At 35.4% G+C, this 14835-nt stretch overlaps 1 protein-coding gene across 7 annotated transcripts in view; it reads left to right on the forward strand.

Moving 5' to 3' along the window:
* The window catches only part of LOC109621844 (P protein), a 284696-nt gene that overhangs the window by 181653 nt on the left and 88208 nt on the right, over positions 1–14835 (forward strand). Inside the window, exon 1 of one of the 7 annotated variants that reach the window (XM_029871103.1) lies at positions 8243–8307. The exons of the other annotated variants lie outside the window; for them this stretch is intronic. Coding sequence (XP_029726963.1) covers positions 8258–8307 — 50 coding nt within the window. The 5' untranslated portion in view covers positions 8243–8257. Of the gene's footprint in view, positions 1–8242; positions 8308–14835 lie in introns of those variants that run through there. 7 annotated transcript variants of the gene reach the window in all.

Below are 14835 nucleotides of genomic sequence, written 5' to 3' on the forward strand. Positions count from 1 at the left end.
TTTAAACAATAAATAGAAAAAAATCTCTTTTGATTTCCGGCTTTCAAAAGATTAAATTTTAACCAAGTAAACAACCAATGCCGTGGGTCCATCGCCAGTTTTTCAGGCGAATCCTTGACCTACATAATACATCTCCCAACCACCCACTCCGTAGTACTTATGGGAGTGTCACTGAGTCGGAGGCCTCTTAAATAAGTGCTACATCAACATTTCCTTCCCCTATCCCAAGTTACGGTAAAGATGGGCGTGGCCGGGAATAATGACATTTGTGCTTTTGGTATTCTTGCATAAGATTGGAGCAAAGTTAACTCCCCTTCATTGTTCCGAAAAGCAATCCGAGCAAGATTAGCAAAAGGTACATAAATGTTGTTAGTGTCCAATCTACGAAGTATACCGTAACTACGCTAACGCTTGTCAAAATAGAAGCTATCGCTTTCGACTACATAAGTGACCCGATTTTGTCAGCCCCTTTCCGGGACACATTTTTTGCTCTCCTAAAAAAATAGATTTTCATACTTTTTATCCTTCTATGTTCTGCCTTTCAGCAGTAGTTTGATGATGATCTTAAATGAATTGGTCACTATTCAACCGTTAGATAATGAGAGCAAAAAAATCGTCACAAAATGGGGCTTACAAAATACTAAAATTATTTAGTCCTTGTGATTGGAAGTCACATATACAATTATATACTACGGTACAAAGTGCTCCACCGAAATGGATACGATTGCTTGTGCGTGACAATTGTTTGACAGATTTTCCATAGAAAAACTGTCGAAAAACGGAAACCTCGACGGAATGGATGCTATGTGTTGAAGGTTTAACTCTACACATACAAATAAATAAATTCTACTGGAAGCTTGACTGTATCTTTTCAACTATCATTAAAATCATCATGAGAGTTAAAATAAATAAATAACACAGCATAATGCCTGTACTTGAAAAAATTGCACCACAGAAAATAGTGCATAACTTTTGATTGCGTCTGAGATTTCTCCGCCGATACTTTATGATTCCTCTTGGCATAATTCCATGGATTCCTTTTAGGGATTAATCCAATAATTCCTCCAAGAATTCTTGCAACTTCTACACTTCGAACTTCTATAGTAATATATGCTGAAATGCTTTTTAAAAACCTTGAGAAATTGTTCTAAAAAGTATTTCACGAATTCCATCAATGGTAAAAGTCCTCCAAGATTGTTTTCCGAGAATTCTACAGGATATTTTTTCAAGAATGCCTCCGAGAATTCATTCAATGGTTCTTCCAGGAATTCTCCACAGATTCTATATAATTTGTTCGGAAATGCTTCCACGGATTTCTCCAGAAATTAATTACTATGACGACTCTCCCAGGAATTCTTTCATATATACTTTCAAGAACTTATCGTAAGATTCCTTCGGCATTATTAGAAGTATTCAAGGATGTTTTCGATCATCTGGCAATCATTTGCTCATTTGTCTATATCTCAGTTCAGAAGCCTAATATTGAAATGTGATATTCGACAAACTTGTATATTATTGTTTTTCCTACAATTATCACCAAGGACGCCATATTCTAACTCTTATATTTACGGCGTAAAACTGTTAGTACCACCTACTCATACTACACGATCGAATTTTTCGATCGTTTAGTATGAGTAGGTGTTACTAGCGCTCTCACGCCGTATATATGAAAGTTAGGATATGGCGTCCTTGGTGATAATTGTAGGAAAAACACTAATCTACAAGTTTGCCCAACACCTCATTTCAATATTATACTTCTGAACTTAGCTATGGATGAGTGAGTCAAATGATTGCCAGGTGATCGAAAACATCCTTGGAAGTATTTTATCTGGCATTATTCGCTTGCTGAACACAGCATCAGCGATTCTTTCACGACCTTCTCCAGATTTTCTTTAAATTTAGAATTGCTTCATATACATTTCAAAGAAATCCTGAAAAAAAATATAATGGATTCCTCCGGTAATTCTTGGAAGGCTTTTTTATTGCAGGGTTTCTCGAGAAATCCTATCCATATTTCTCCAGCACTTCCCCCAAGAATTACTCCAAACATTCTTCTAAGATTTCTTAGGAATTCTTCAAAAGACTGCTTCAGGATTTCTTCCAAGAATTTCTCCAGAAATTCTTCTAAGGATTCTTTCTGTAACTATACAACCTTCTAGATTTTTTTTTACCAATGCTGTCGCAAACACGTTTGTTATGCTTGGTTCCATCGCCGGGGTCACATATTATTCCTTTGGCCAAATCAAAGGCACACTTTTTCATTCTTTCCAGGAATCCTCAAGAAAATATCCAAATTTTCTTTTCAATACTTCTTCCAAGGATTTCTCTAGGTATGTTTCTTAGGATTTATTTGTCTAGGAATTCTCTTAAATATTCCTTCAAGAGTTTTTTTTCATAAAAAATCTGCAGTAGTTCTTGTAATGTTTTTTCAGCAATTCTCTCAATTGAATGGTCGATAATCCTTTAAAGAGTTTATCCAAACATTCTCACAGGGACTCATCCGAAAATGCCCATGGTTTTTTTTTCAAGAACTTCTTGCAATTCTTCCGAAAATTCTCCGTAGAATTTCTACAGAAATTCTTCTAGGGGTTTTTCAAGAAATTTGGCGATCAAATATTCGTTAGTTCTTTCGAGAATTTGTTCAGGTATTCATTCAAAGATTACTCTGTAAATTCTGCCAAAAACTTCTTCAAGAATCCACAAGAAATATTTTAGGCTTTCGTCCTTGAATTTTTCAAAGAACTTTAAAGATTTTTTCCAGAATTCCAGTCAATTCTTCCAGGAAATCGTAATTGTAATTCATCCAAGAATTCGTAATGTAATTCATCCAAGAATTCGTCAAAAATCCATAAAATGATTCCTCCTGAAATATTTCCTCTCATTAGTCATGTAATTTTCCAAAGTTTTCTTTGAAAACTATTTTACAAACTCCTGCAAAAATTATAACAAAAACTTCTCCAAGTATTTTTCCCAGGTAAACTCCAAAAAACGAAATCCCTAAATATTTCTTCCACTGATCTCTACAGATATTCATCCAAAGATTTCCAAGAATTTCATTTTAGGATTTTCTTAGAAATTCTGTCACAGATACTTCTAGGCTAGCTTCTAGGCAACTTTCTGAAGATGGTTTCAGGAATTCTGGGAAAAATAGCTTCGGTAATTTTTCCAAAGATTTCTTCAGGAATTCTTTCAAACATTTTTTCAGACATTCTTACAAAGATTCCTTTCGATATTTTTTTTCTAATACATCGTTGCGATTTCTTTTAGATATTTTTTTTTAACTCTCGCAAGGATTTCTCCAGAACTTCCTGTTGGGTTTTCTGCAAAAGTTACCAAAGAAATTCTTTGTAAAAATTTCTAGAAGAAATCCTTGAGGGTATCCTTTGCAAGAAATAGTGGAGAGTTTTAAGGGCAAATCCATGGACGAATTCATGTAATTATTTCAGCCATCTTGGAAGAAACTTCTAAAAGTTGTCCCGTAGAAATTTCCATGGGAGAACTCTTGAAGATACACTTGGATAAATTACTGAAGAAATCCTCATTACAGTTCTTGGAGAAATTCATGAAGGAATTCTTGATGGAATTTCATGAGTATTACTGCTAGACTTCCCAGATTAAAAAATCCTGCATTATGTTTTTGAGAATTTTTTGGAAAGGTTCTTGAAAAAGTTTCTCTTCCAGCTTGAAAGAATTTGAATTCCTAGAGGAAGTGCTTCTGGATGAAGTCTTGAGGAAGTTCTTTAAATTCTTTGAAGTCTTTCTGAAGAATTCATTGGAAGATTATTGAGAGGAATCCTTAAAAATACCCGGATGAATCATTTAAGGCGAAACTGGAAGCATTTCTTCATTATTTTTGTTTTTGATTTTTCATAAAATAACGAAGCAATATTTTCAAAATCGGTTTTCGTGCACTTGTAGAGTATGGATCAAGGTATCTCCTGAATTTTTCCCAGGTGGAAAATGTTTTTCGTTTTTGCAAAAAACATTTTTTGTGACATTTTGTTTAAAAATGGTTTCTGCAAAAATTAAAAACATTTTCCATCTGAAAAAAAATCAGGAGATACCTTGATCCATACTCTACATGTGCACGAAAACCGATTTTGAAAATATTGCTTCGTTATTTTATAAAAAATCAAAAACCAAAAAGTGAGGATCCAGTTTCGCCTTAAAGAAGTTCCGGAGAAATCATTGGAAGAAGTTGAAAAAACCTTCAATTTTTAAAAGAATTTCTGAAGGAGCCTTTTTAAGATTTCTTAGAGGAATCCTGAAAGAACTCCCGGATGATTTCTTCAAAGAATTCCAGAAAAAAATGGCGAGAATCTCCTGGACATTCTTGGAATATTTCCTGGAGAAGTCTTGGAAGCATTCCAAAAGCATTTCTTCGTGGAAAAAATCTTTGGCACAATTCCCGGAGGAGTTCAACGGAAAATTTCTGGAGGGATTTTTTTGTTTCCTGTTGGGTGCATTTTCCACTGCGATCAGTTTTTTTTTATTTAAGGGGATACTTAACCTTTCAGGACGCGCACCATCAAGCAGCTGAAACTGCACCACGCTCGCGCTGTATATGGCGAGCAAGGTTTTTCAGTAGTGTTGTACTTTTTACAACGGTGCGCGTCCTGAACGGTTGAGGTAATTTCAACAAAATTCTTGCACGAATTGGAGATATTGTAGAGGATATCCTTGAGTAATTTGTGGTGCAGTCCTTGGATATTAAATTATTGAAGAAATACTAAGATAAATCGTTAGAGGAATGAACGAATCCCTAAAAAATGTTGGAAAAACTTCTGAAACAATCTTCGAAGAAATTCCAACACCCCTGGAGAACATCAGTGAGGTCTTATTTTTGTAAAACGTCAGCACATCATCAAAATAATTCGACTTGAAGAATTTCTGAAAAAAATCCTGGTGGAAATATTTTAAAACTATCCTTGAGTAATCCTTGGAAGCCTCCTAGATGATTGCATGGCAGAGTCCCTAAAGGTTTTCTAGGAAGAATTTCTGGAGTAGTCCTTAGAGATCTCCAAATAAATTTTCGGAGGAACTCCTAGAGAAATTTCTAAAAGAACTGAAGGGCCCAGTGACCCAGTAATTTTGAGCTGAGCATATAAAAAAAATCTTCAGGTTTCATGCTGTCAGGAACTTTTTAAAGATTATTTTTACGATTATTAGAATAAATATAAGAAATCGGAGGAAATTGGGTCGATTTTGAAACTCCATACACTTTGTATGGGATGAATAATGGTTGTAAAACTTTAAACCTCATTTACTCAAAAGAGTGTTTTTGTCACTTACACCTCTTTGCTTCTAACCCCCTCAACTCGGAAAAAAGCTCGAGAAACTCTTACATAAATTTCTGGAAGAACTCTGGCATAAATCCCTGTTGATACTGCTGGAAGAATTCTTGGCGAACTCCTGAGAAGCTTCTTGGAGAACCCCTAAAACAATTCCTAAGAAAAATTTTGGTAGACCTTCCGGAGGAATAACTATTTGAACTGCCGGAGGAACATCGGGAAGAATTTCTGGAGAAACTTCTGGAAGGGTTTTCGTTTTGAATACCTGGGAACGTTTCCCAGAGAAACTTCTGAAAGACATTCTAGAGCAAATCCTGTGAAAAATATTTTCAATAATTTTAGGACATTCCTGGAGGAACATCCTTTGAGATATTCCTATAGAAATTTCACCAAAATTACTTTTATGAAAGTTCCTTAGCGTAACTCTTGGAAGGATTACAAGTAAATACTCTAGGGAAATATATCCCTTGGAGAAATATGCCTATAGAAATTTCTAAAATTGTATTCATCAGCAAATGCAAAGAAATATTTCTGAGAGAATGTTCCAACAGCAGCTCTTGATAAATCTTAAGGAAAACTTGTGGGGCAGTACCGAAAAAATAGGGTAAAAGTACCCTTGTTCAGCCTATGTCCCTATCTTCATCCTGTTCCAAAAATAGACGATTTAAGCACCGATTGTTTCCTTTTTTGTTGTCATGAATGCTTGTTCACTCATAACAAAAAAAATACTAATCTAAACATATATCGCATTTTGGGTTTGTTTTCAATAGGACGAAAATTAGAGCACTTTGCTTAAGATGGTTTTCGGCCCCATGAATGCAAAAAAAAATCTTGCTAGAGTCGATGCATAAATTGAACTATCCGCGACGGTTGAAAAAAACTTCGGCAGCAAAATTTGACAAATTTTTGTTTGATTTTACTATTTTATGGGTTCTTCCGTTTTGAAAGCTTTCCAAACTAACCGAAACGTTGATAGTTTCAATCATATTGCGTCGTTTGGACAAACTTTATTGAATTCAAAACAACCTGACACCTCAGTTTGAATCAAACAGTGAGTTTGTTTAAAATCCCCCGTTGCTCCACTCCTCCACCATCACTCTATAAAACCCGTCCTTCCCTACCACTACCCTTGATCATTTGAAAATTCAAATTGTTGTTTCAAACTGGACTGATTTTTCTCCGTTTATACCAATATATTAAATCGTACAAATGATTTCAGTCTTGTTGTGCGCAAGTGACCCTTAAACGAATAAGTAAAAAAAAAAACCAATGATACTCCTGTCATGAATCATTCGGGACTAAAAAAATTGACTAAAAAATTGACTATTCATTGAAACTTAAGTTTCTTCTTATCCTGCATTTCGATTTGCCACGGACTACCATAAATTTGATAAGCAAAATTTTAGCTGCCAAGGTCCGTGGCGCAATTAGACACACGTTTGCTTCATTAGCAGATGGTCATGGGTTCGATCCCAGCCCCGGCACTTTCGTCAGTTGCTCTTTCCCCCTGAGAGCAGCTGACACTGACCCTCTTCTGAGCCCATGGCTCAAACGGACCCGGCTGCATGGTCATCGGCGAACGGCACTTCATAATAGACCCTCAATTGGACTGGAAAAAGAAACAACCAACAGCCACATATCAACATCCTTGTGCTCATCATTCTACCTTGATATGGTAGAAAGTGAAAGCAGCGCAACGGCATCCAGTTTGATATAGTACAGCTTCCAATTGGAATCGCTCACGTAGTACCCTAGTGGAAAAAAGAGCTGTAAATTAGGTTAAGTGATTGAAGAAAAAAAAATTAGCTCATGGTTGAATAAATCCATCAGCGGTGTTTTATTGTTACCAACTGCTTCATTTTTTCAAATATAAAATATTGAGCTGAGGTCTAATCCCAGTAACATTTTTAAGTCAAATAGACTAGAAGAGGTTCTTATAACCATCATAAAACCAAAATTAATAGTTGCAGGTTTTATGAAGATTATCAAGGCCTCTAAATACAAAACTAATTGGTTAACAAAATGTAACTTGGAAATGTTTGCCCCACTTCAAAAGTTCGATTTCAGCAACATATCAGTGTGAACTGATCAATATAGAAAAATATCATCAATAAACAGTAAAACACACGTTCTATAAATATTGCATCACCTGAAATCTAATTTCCGCCAAATCCACCTTCTTAATCCCTTCGCTCGAAGCAGCAAAGCTATGAGTAACTTTCGTCACACGTTTTCAGTTGTTTTTGCCAACCTCCTACGCAAGCGTCGTCGGCTGGTACTCCGAATTCCACAAGTCATTCGCAATTTTTCAGCGCGGGACTTTATCCCTCGTACTCGTAGGGATTAAGGACGCTGCGGCACTGGCACAACTTGCGTCTTAAGTCTGTCTTAATCATCCACACCCTCGCTCGCGCCATCACGGTCCACACGGGCGCAAACATCGGGCGTGGTGGACCGATTCACGTGCTTTATCTAGTCACCCGAGGAAGCAAGCAACGCCAAAGTCACCGGCCGTCCAGTGTGAACTAGCTTCTGTTGGCTTCTTGGCCTTGATTAACTACGTACATAGGTTGGCTGGGACGCAAATCCCTACCGGGGGTTAAGGGATTTCCGTTATCTGGGTGCTGTAGCTAAAAATTTCCCAGTTGGATTTTGATTTCAATCTGATGGTGCTGCGCTTTGTTTACTGCGTCGAAGGCAGAGGACCGTCTCTTCAGCACAGGATCCGGGAATGATAAGGTCCGGTGAGACGGTAAGGTCCACCGACCAACGGCCAACTCAGTACCGTGTTTGATTTTATCGACTTCGGGCAGTTCGGGTGCTGCAGTTTAATTGAATTAAAGCAGGAGAAACAAATCTAACCGCCCAAGCGGTAAATATATAGCTCCTGGGGCAACACGCGATTGATTACGATCGATTACAGACTGAGATTGCGAGCGAGCGCGCGCGAGGGTGGAGGAGAGATAATGGAAAGCACAGTGACGTACTGCTACTCGAATGGGATCTGGCGGAAGAGGTGAGTGGGTTGGGCGGTGGTGCGTGGGAGGAGAAGGTCAGGGTCGGTTATGGTCAAGGCTGTGGGGGCAAGCGCGGGTTGGATGAAGGGGGAGTATTGGAGGTGTGGCACTATGAGCAGAAAGAAGGCGATAAGGCATCATGTTCTCGAAATCCAATTTTATTATGCTTTGGGTTGTAAATCCTTTTTCTACAATTTATGTCAAAAAAACACCGGACATAAAAAATAGTATGTCAAGAAGTAGCTGATTGAAACACTGCAGCGCAGCACAAAGAAGGAAAAACATCGTCTCTAATTTTAATTCGAGAGGATTCTTCAGTCTCTGCCCGTTAGTATGTTTCTTTTTATATTGTATTTTATAATTGTTTTCATTTTTGAATGAAATTTGATTTATCTAGTATAATCTTTTTTATTTGCTTTGAGGTTTTTATCAATTTCGCTTCAATCTAAGCACCGACCCATAATAATCGAATTAATTATTGCAGCTCACCTTATGGCCGATTTATAAATTATCTTTCATATCATGCAAAAACATTTTAAATGAATCAAAATTTGCGTAAAATATAAGAATGAATATATTGTCCCTCGAATTCTGTTTCCGTCTAGTACACGTCTATTTTGGACACAACCTGAATTCAATTCGCGGCACACCTTCGACACTATGGTACATAGGATGGTCAAAAGTTAAGATTTTATCGTAAGATTTTATCGTAAACGAAAAGTCGGTCAAATTCTTCGCAATCTAAATCAAATCATGTATTCAAAGTGCAGTTGAGCAGAAAGCTTTTGAGTTGAGATGGATGAAGCTTCAACGACCAACATATTTCAATTAATATTTTTTTTCCACTAGATCATAATACGCCATTACAGTACAACGTCTTTCTCTGTGGTTATGGAATACGATGTTTCGTAAAGGGTGGTACGCTCAAAATTTGGTCAAACAATTTTTTCATAACTTTGGACTGCGTACACCAAAATAGCTGATTTTTGGACCAGTAATGGTGCATTATATGTAGCTTAGACCATAAAATTTTTATCAAAATCGGTTTAGTTTTTGCGAAGATATTGTTGAATACTGAGATCTGCAATTTTAAAATTTTGTACAAAGAGGCTTCAAAAATAAGAACACATTTTTACTGTTTTATTTATAGAGCCAGAAATACTGAAACGAATTCAATGATTTTTTTCTGTATATAAAGAATACATGTCCAAATGTTGTGTAATAATTTCATTCAATTTGATTTCGCCGTTACAAAGTTATATTTGTTTAAGTGGCCTCCTGTCAGTTTTTTTCATAGTCAAACTGCCACAACTTTGAAAGTATTCATACATAATGGCTTAAAATTTTACTTTGATCATATTTGTATAATAGTATTGTACTGTAAAATTTTCATATGAATCGGAGCAGTATTAGTAGTTTTAAAACCAAAAGTATGCTTTACTGATCTTAAATTGTCAAATATTTACTATGGAACGCCTTAGTACAAAATGCTAACAAGGCAGGTCGTTGGTTTTATCTATATATCAACTAATACTTAATGCATTTTGATGAAAATTGTATGGCATAATATACACATAATGTACCATTGCTGGTCCAAAAATCAGCTGTTTTGGTGTACTCAGTCTGACGTTATGAAAAAAATTGTATGATCAAATTTTGACCGTACCACCCTTTATACAGCAAATCCATGCACACATTTGTTTGCATCCTCCTTATAGGCGAAATCAACTGTAAACAAACATTCCATCGACGGGAAAAAGCGATTGATTTAATTAACCCTCTAATACCCAAATTTTTGATTATTCTCGATTTTGTGAATTTCAGTTTTTGATTTTTGTAATTTTTATTTTTAAACATCCCCACACTTTTATATTTTTCCTGGAATCCAATTTGGGGAACGGATTATTTTAGACGAAAACATTTTGAGATTTTATGATTATTGTTGAAACATTATTATTTTCATTTTTTTTTTCACAGAAAATTTTATTTTCCGTGTAATTTTAAGGAAAATAATTTTAGAGTGTATTCGATCCCCTTAAACTATTAAACAAGGATAGAATGATTTGGGAAAAATTTTAAATATGTAAATTGTAGCGATTCAATACAAAATAAACAATGACTTCTAAAAGGTGACTAAAACATCAATTTTTCAATGATTTTAAAAAAAAGTAAATACGCTTTAAAGTACACCAAAAAGCATTTTGAGATATACAGAACAGTCCTAAATATCAGCCAAAAATATAAAAGAAATGATTTTCCACGAAACAAAAATTACAAAAATGCTCGAACTATACCCCGTCTAAAGGCGGGATTGGGTATTAGAGGGTTAAATTAACAGCTTTTGCTGCATTCTGCAGCAGTGGAATCCAACTTTGAAGTATCACAGAACTTTTGTGGGGTTGATTCAACATGTGAATATGGTTAAGGGAAAAATGAACGATGATGAAGAACATTTCGGCTAACTGCTGCTTTGGTACGGTTGCCTTCGTCATACGCAAATCGAAAAAAAAAATATCAGCTCGTGATTATATTGAAACTGAAACGTGAAATCGACACCAACATTTCAAAAGGGCATAACTGCTTTTGGAATCATCACCTTCTTTTAAAGCTGTGGATCATGTGTTATGATTTCCATGTTTTTCACAACAAGTACCAGATGGGAAAAACTCTCCTCTTTCCGACAACCACGATGGTTTGGGTGTAAGGGAGGCAGTACGACCTACAGCTTTGAAAGAAGGTATTACTTCCAAATGCAGTTACGCCCTTTTGAAATGTTGGTGCCGAAATGTAGTATAATTATTCGACTTCTAGTGCTAAAGAGTCTGTTTATCGGTAGTCTACATCTTTTTGCTTTCATCTGATGAGGCATTGGCAAAGCAGTAAGTTGGAATATCTGTAATGATTGAATATTTTCCATCTGATGTGACGGGAATTAACGCATAAGACGAAGCAATTTTTAACCCTAGATTATTTTGTATACTCCTGTGTAAAATCATGGTTAATGCTTTTGAACATGTATCTCACTTCTTCGACGTCATCCTACTTCTTTTTCTTCTTGGGGACAAGGCCTGGTTTAGATTTTTTTAACCACTGTGTATGCCTGCTTTAGAGCTTTAACCACAGTTTTTAACTAAGAGCTTGCTTTGCCAATGTAAAAGGTCATGTGTACACCGTATGGAGGCATGAAGATACTCTATGCCCAAGGAAGTCACTTCCCTTTTTATGTGATTTGAATCTAGAAAAGCACAAGAATTTCAATGTTCAATGATTTTTGAAAAATAACCCACACTCTAAAGTATAATTTGCATAAACTAAGTTGGTTTTTTCCGAATTTCATTGATTTTGAGTGGCCTCTCTCTCCCAACTATTGGTACGTATATTTTTATAAGTATGCCAAGATTACACTGGTGCTGAAAATGTCATTTCGCCTGATCTAAATTCAATCACCTGCAGCTCATTTAAGAAGCTGAACCTGAGAACATGGTTTAGTGAAAACTTATGCGGCTAGACCAGTCTGACAAGAAAGTCACGGACTACCGTTGAAAAATGCCGATTGATATTCACCATGAACTCAAGGTTTCCATATTTCTTCGCCCCCATGGAAATGACATAAATATTCACGATTTTTTTCAATTATTCTTGCGGAAGGAGCATTTTTGCATGACTTTCTTTAATGGGATTACTTTTTCGGGGATTTTTTTTTTTTCAAGATTAATCAAAGTGTTTACGAAATTTTTATAGCGAGAAGATTCTCTCTGAATGTACAGGAAGGATTTCAGCAAGAATTCCTTCAAAGACTCCTTCAGGTATCCTTTAATATGCATTTTTGTTCATATATTTCTTTTAAAATTTCTGCAGGCATTCCTCCATAGATTTTCAAAAGAACTCCCCCAGCATTTATCCTTGGGTCATTTTCAGAAGCTTCTGAATAAATTTCTCAAAAAAATCATCATGAATCTATCCTATATATAGGTTTCTTTAGAATTCCGCCTTGGATTCCTCCGGGAACTCTGTAAAAAATCCCTAGGAGATTTTTTACATAAGTTAGTGCATAGGAATACATGCACTAATAATTTGTTTCCAAAATTTTAGAAAGAACTCCCCAGAAATGTTATCAGAATTTCCTTCAGATTTTTTCTTTTGGATTTCTCCATGAGTTCTTATAAAAAAAAATCAAGAATTTATTTTGGATTTGTTTCCATGAATTCCTCTAAAGATTTTTGCAAACGATTCAATTCCATGAGATTTTTTTCACATGGATTCGGAGATATTTTCAGAGACTCTTTCAGCAATTTCTCTGAAATTTTCCTTTCAAAATTCGATTTTTTTCAGGAACTGTTTTGGATATTATTGTTGGAGTTTCTCCACAGGTTTTTTTTTGGGTTTTATTTACAATAGTCCGGAGTTCTTCCAAAGGTTTCTCCAGATGTTCCTCCAGATATTCCTACAGGGATTGCTTGGCATTTATTCAGATCTTCCATCTTCTTTCAGAAATTTTTCAGGCAATGCTTCAAAAATTTCTCCAAAGATTCTCTCAACAATTCCTACAGAAATTACTTCAGAATTATTCCTTGGCATTTTCCAAAAAAAAAAATCAAGAAATTCTTTCATGAATACCTTTGGAAGGTTCTCCAATTCTTCCAGATATCTTTCAAAGATTCCATCAAAAAAGTTGTTCTTCTCCGAAATTCATTGCAGTGCCTCCAGGATTTATTTTGTTTCTGCAGGATATCCTTCAGCAATTTATAAGGGATTTTAATGTGCTAATCCCTTCAGAAATTATATAAGACTTTTTTTGGAAAATTCTTCCAGATTATCTTCAGGAGCTCTTCCATGAGATCCTTTAGAAAGTCATCAAGAGCACTTTAAGAAATTTATTGAAGGATTTCTATAAGAATTTCATCAGTATTCATATCTGCCATTTTTTCTGGGATTTCTGCTGACAATTTCAAGAGATACTGTCAGAAATTCCTTAACGAATTTTTCCAGCTATCCCTCCCGAAATTTCTCAATCACTTTTATCCTGTAATTACTAGAAACGTTCCTCCACAAGTTTCTCTTGATTATTGTTTGATGGAAAGAAGTTTCTTCTGGTATTCTCCCGTGCATTCATTCAGGAGTTCTTCCAAAAATCGCTTCAGAAATTTTTGTCCAGGAATCACTTCAGAAAGTATTCAAGAATTTCTTCTACAAATCTGCAAAAGTATCACCAGAGTTGATTGATTGATTTAGCTATATTATGGAGACTTTCAGCCTATCATCAGAAGTTTTTCAAGGGATTCCTTCGGATAATCCTCCAAGGATTTGTTTAGTTACTCTTTTGAGTATTCTTTCAAATATTCTTGCAGTATGTTTTGTGCAATTTCAGAAACAATTCTCGAAAGAAATCCTGGAAGAATATCTGAAATAATTCCTGCAAGAAACTCTAAAAGAATCGCAGGAGATAAAATAACAAAATCCTTGTGGGAGTTTTTACAGGAATGACTGAAGCTATTTCTATAGGAATTCTTGGAGGAACCCTTGGAAGATTTTCCGAAGGAATTTCTGTGCTATTTTTAAAAAAAATATTTAGAGAAATTTGTGAAAAATTTCATGAATGAATATATTTAAAAACATCCCTTGCTAAAATTTCTTTAATTATAAAGAAGATACTGGGGATATTTTTGAAGATATCGCTGAAGAAATTTCTGAAGGATATTCAGCAGATTTTTTAAAGGTAGGAATTCCAGGTGAAATGTTTAGTATGGAAATCTCAGTTAGTACTTTTGGATGAATCTCTATAAGAATATCTGAAGAAATCCCAGGAAAATTCTTGAAAGAATGCCAGGAGGAGTTTCTGAAGAACTTTCAGGATAAATACCTGGCGAACCCTTGGTGGAAGAATTTTTAGGATAATTTACGAAATATTATTGGAGAGATCCTTTAACAAAATTCTGGTGGATTTTTTAAAAATATTCCTAGAGTATCTGTAAACGTAGAAGTTTCTAAGAAATGTTTCTGAATAATTTCCTTAAATGATTCGTGGAAAAAATCTTAGTAATTTCACAGTAGAATATATAATTAAATACTGAAGGATTCTCTGTACGAGCATCTGCAGGAAGCTCTGGATGAATTTCTGCCTGAATGATATAATGCAACAAACTCTGGAAGAATTCCTGCAGGATTTGCTATATGAGTCCTTAAAGAAATTATTGGACAGATTCCTGCGGGATTTCCCAGCGCAACCGCTACACCAAAGAGGTGGACTTCTTGAAAATATTCCTGTTCGAATTTCTAAAGAAATCTCTGAAAGATTTTCTGTAGTAACTACTAAAAGAATAAATAAAGGAATTTGTTATGGAATCTTTACGTATAATTCTGAAAAAATCTCTCCGAGGGATCTCCTAAAATTTCTAAAACAGTCCCTGGTGGAGTTTCAGGAACCTTTCGAAATGTATCCAAAAGAGTTCTTAAAGTAATTCTTTAAGGAATCCCCTGAGAATTTTCTTAAACTATCTCTGGATGAATTCCTGAAAAAAAAACTCGCT

Source organism: Aedes albopictus, chromosome 2, assembly GCF_035046485.1.
Source record: "Aedes albopictus strain Foshan chromosome 2, AalbF5, whole genome shotgun sequence".
Classification (NCBI taxonomy): Eukaryota; Metazoa; Arthropoda; class Insecta; order Diptera; family Culicidae; genus Aedes; species Aedes albopictus.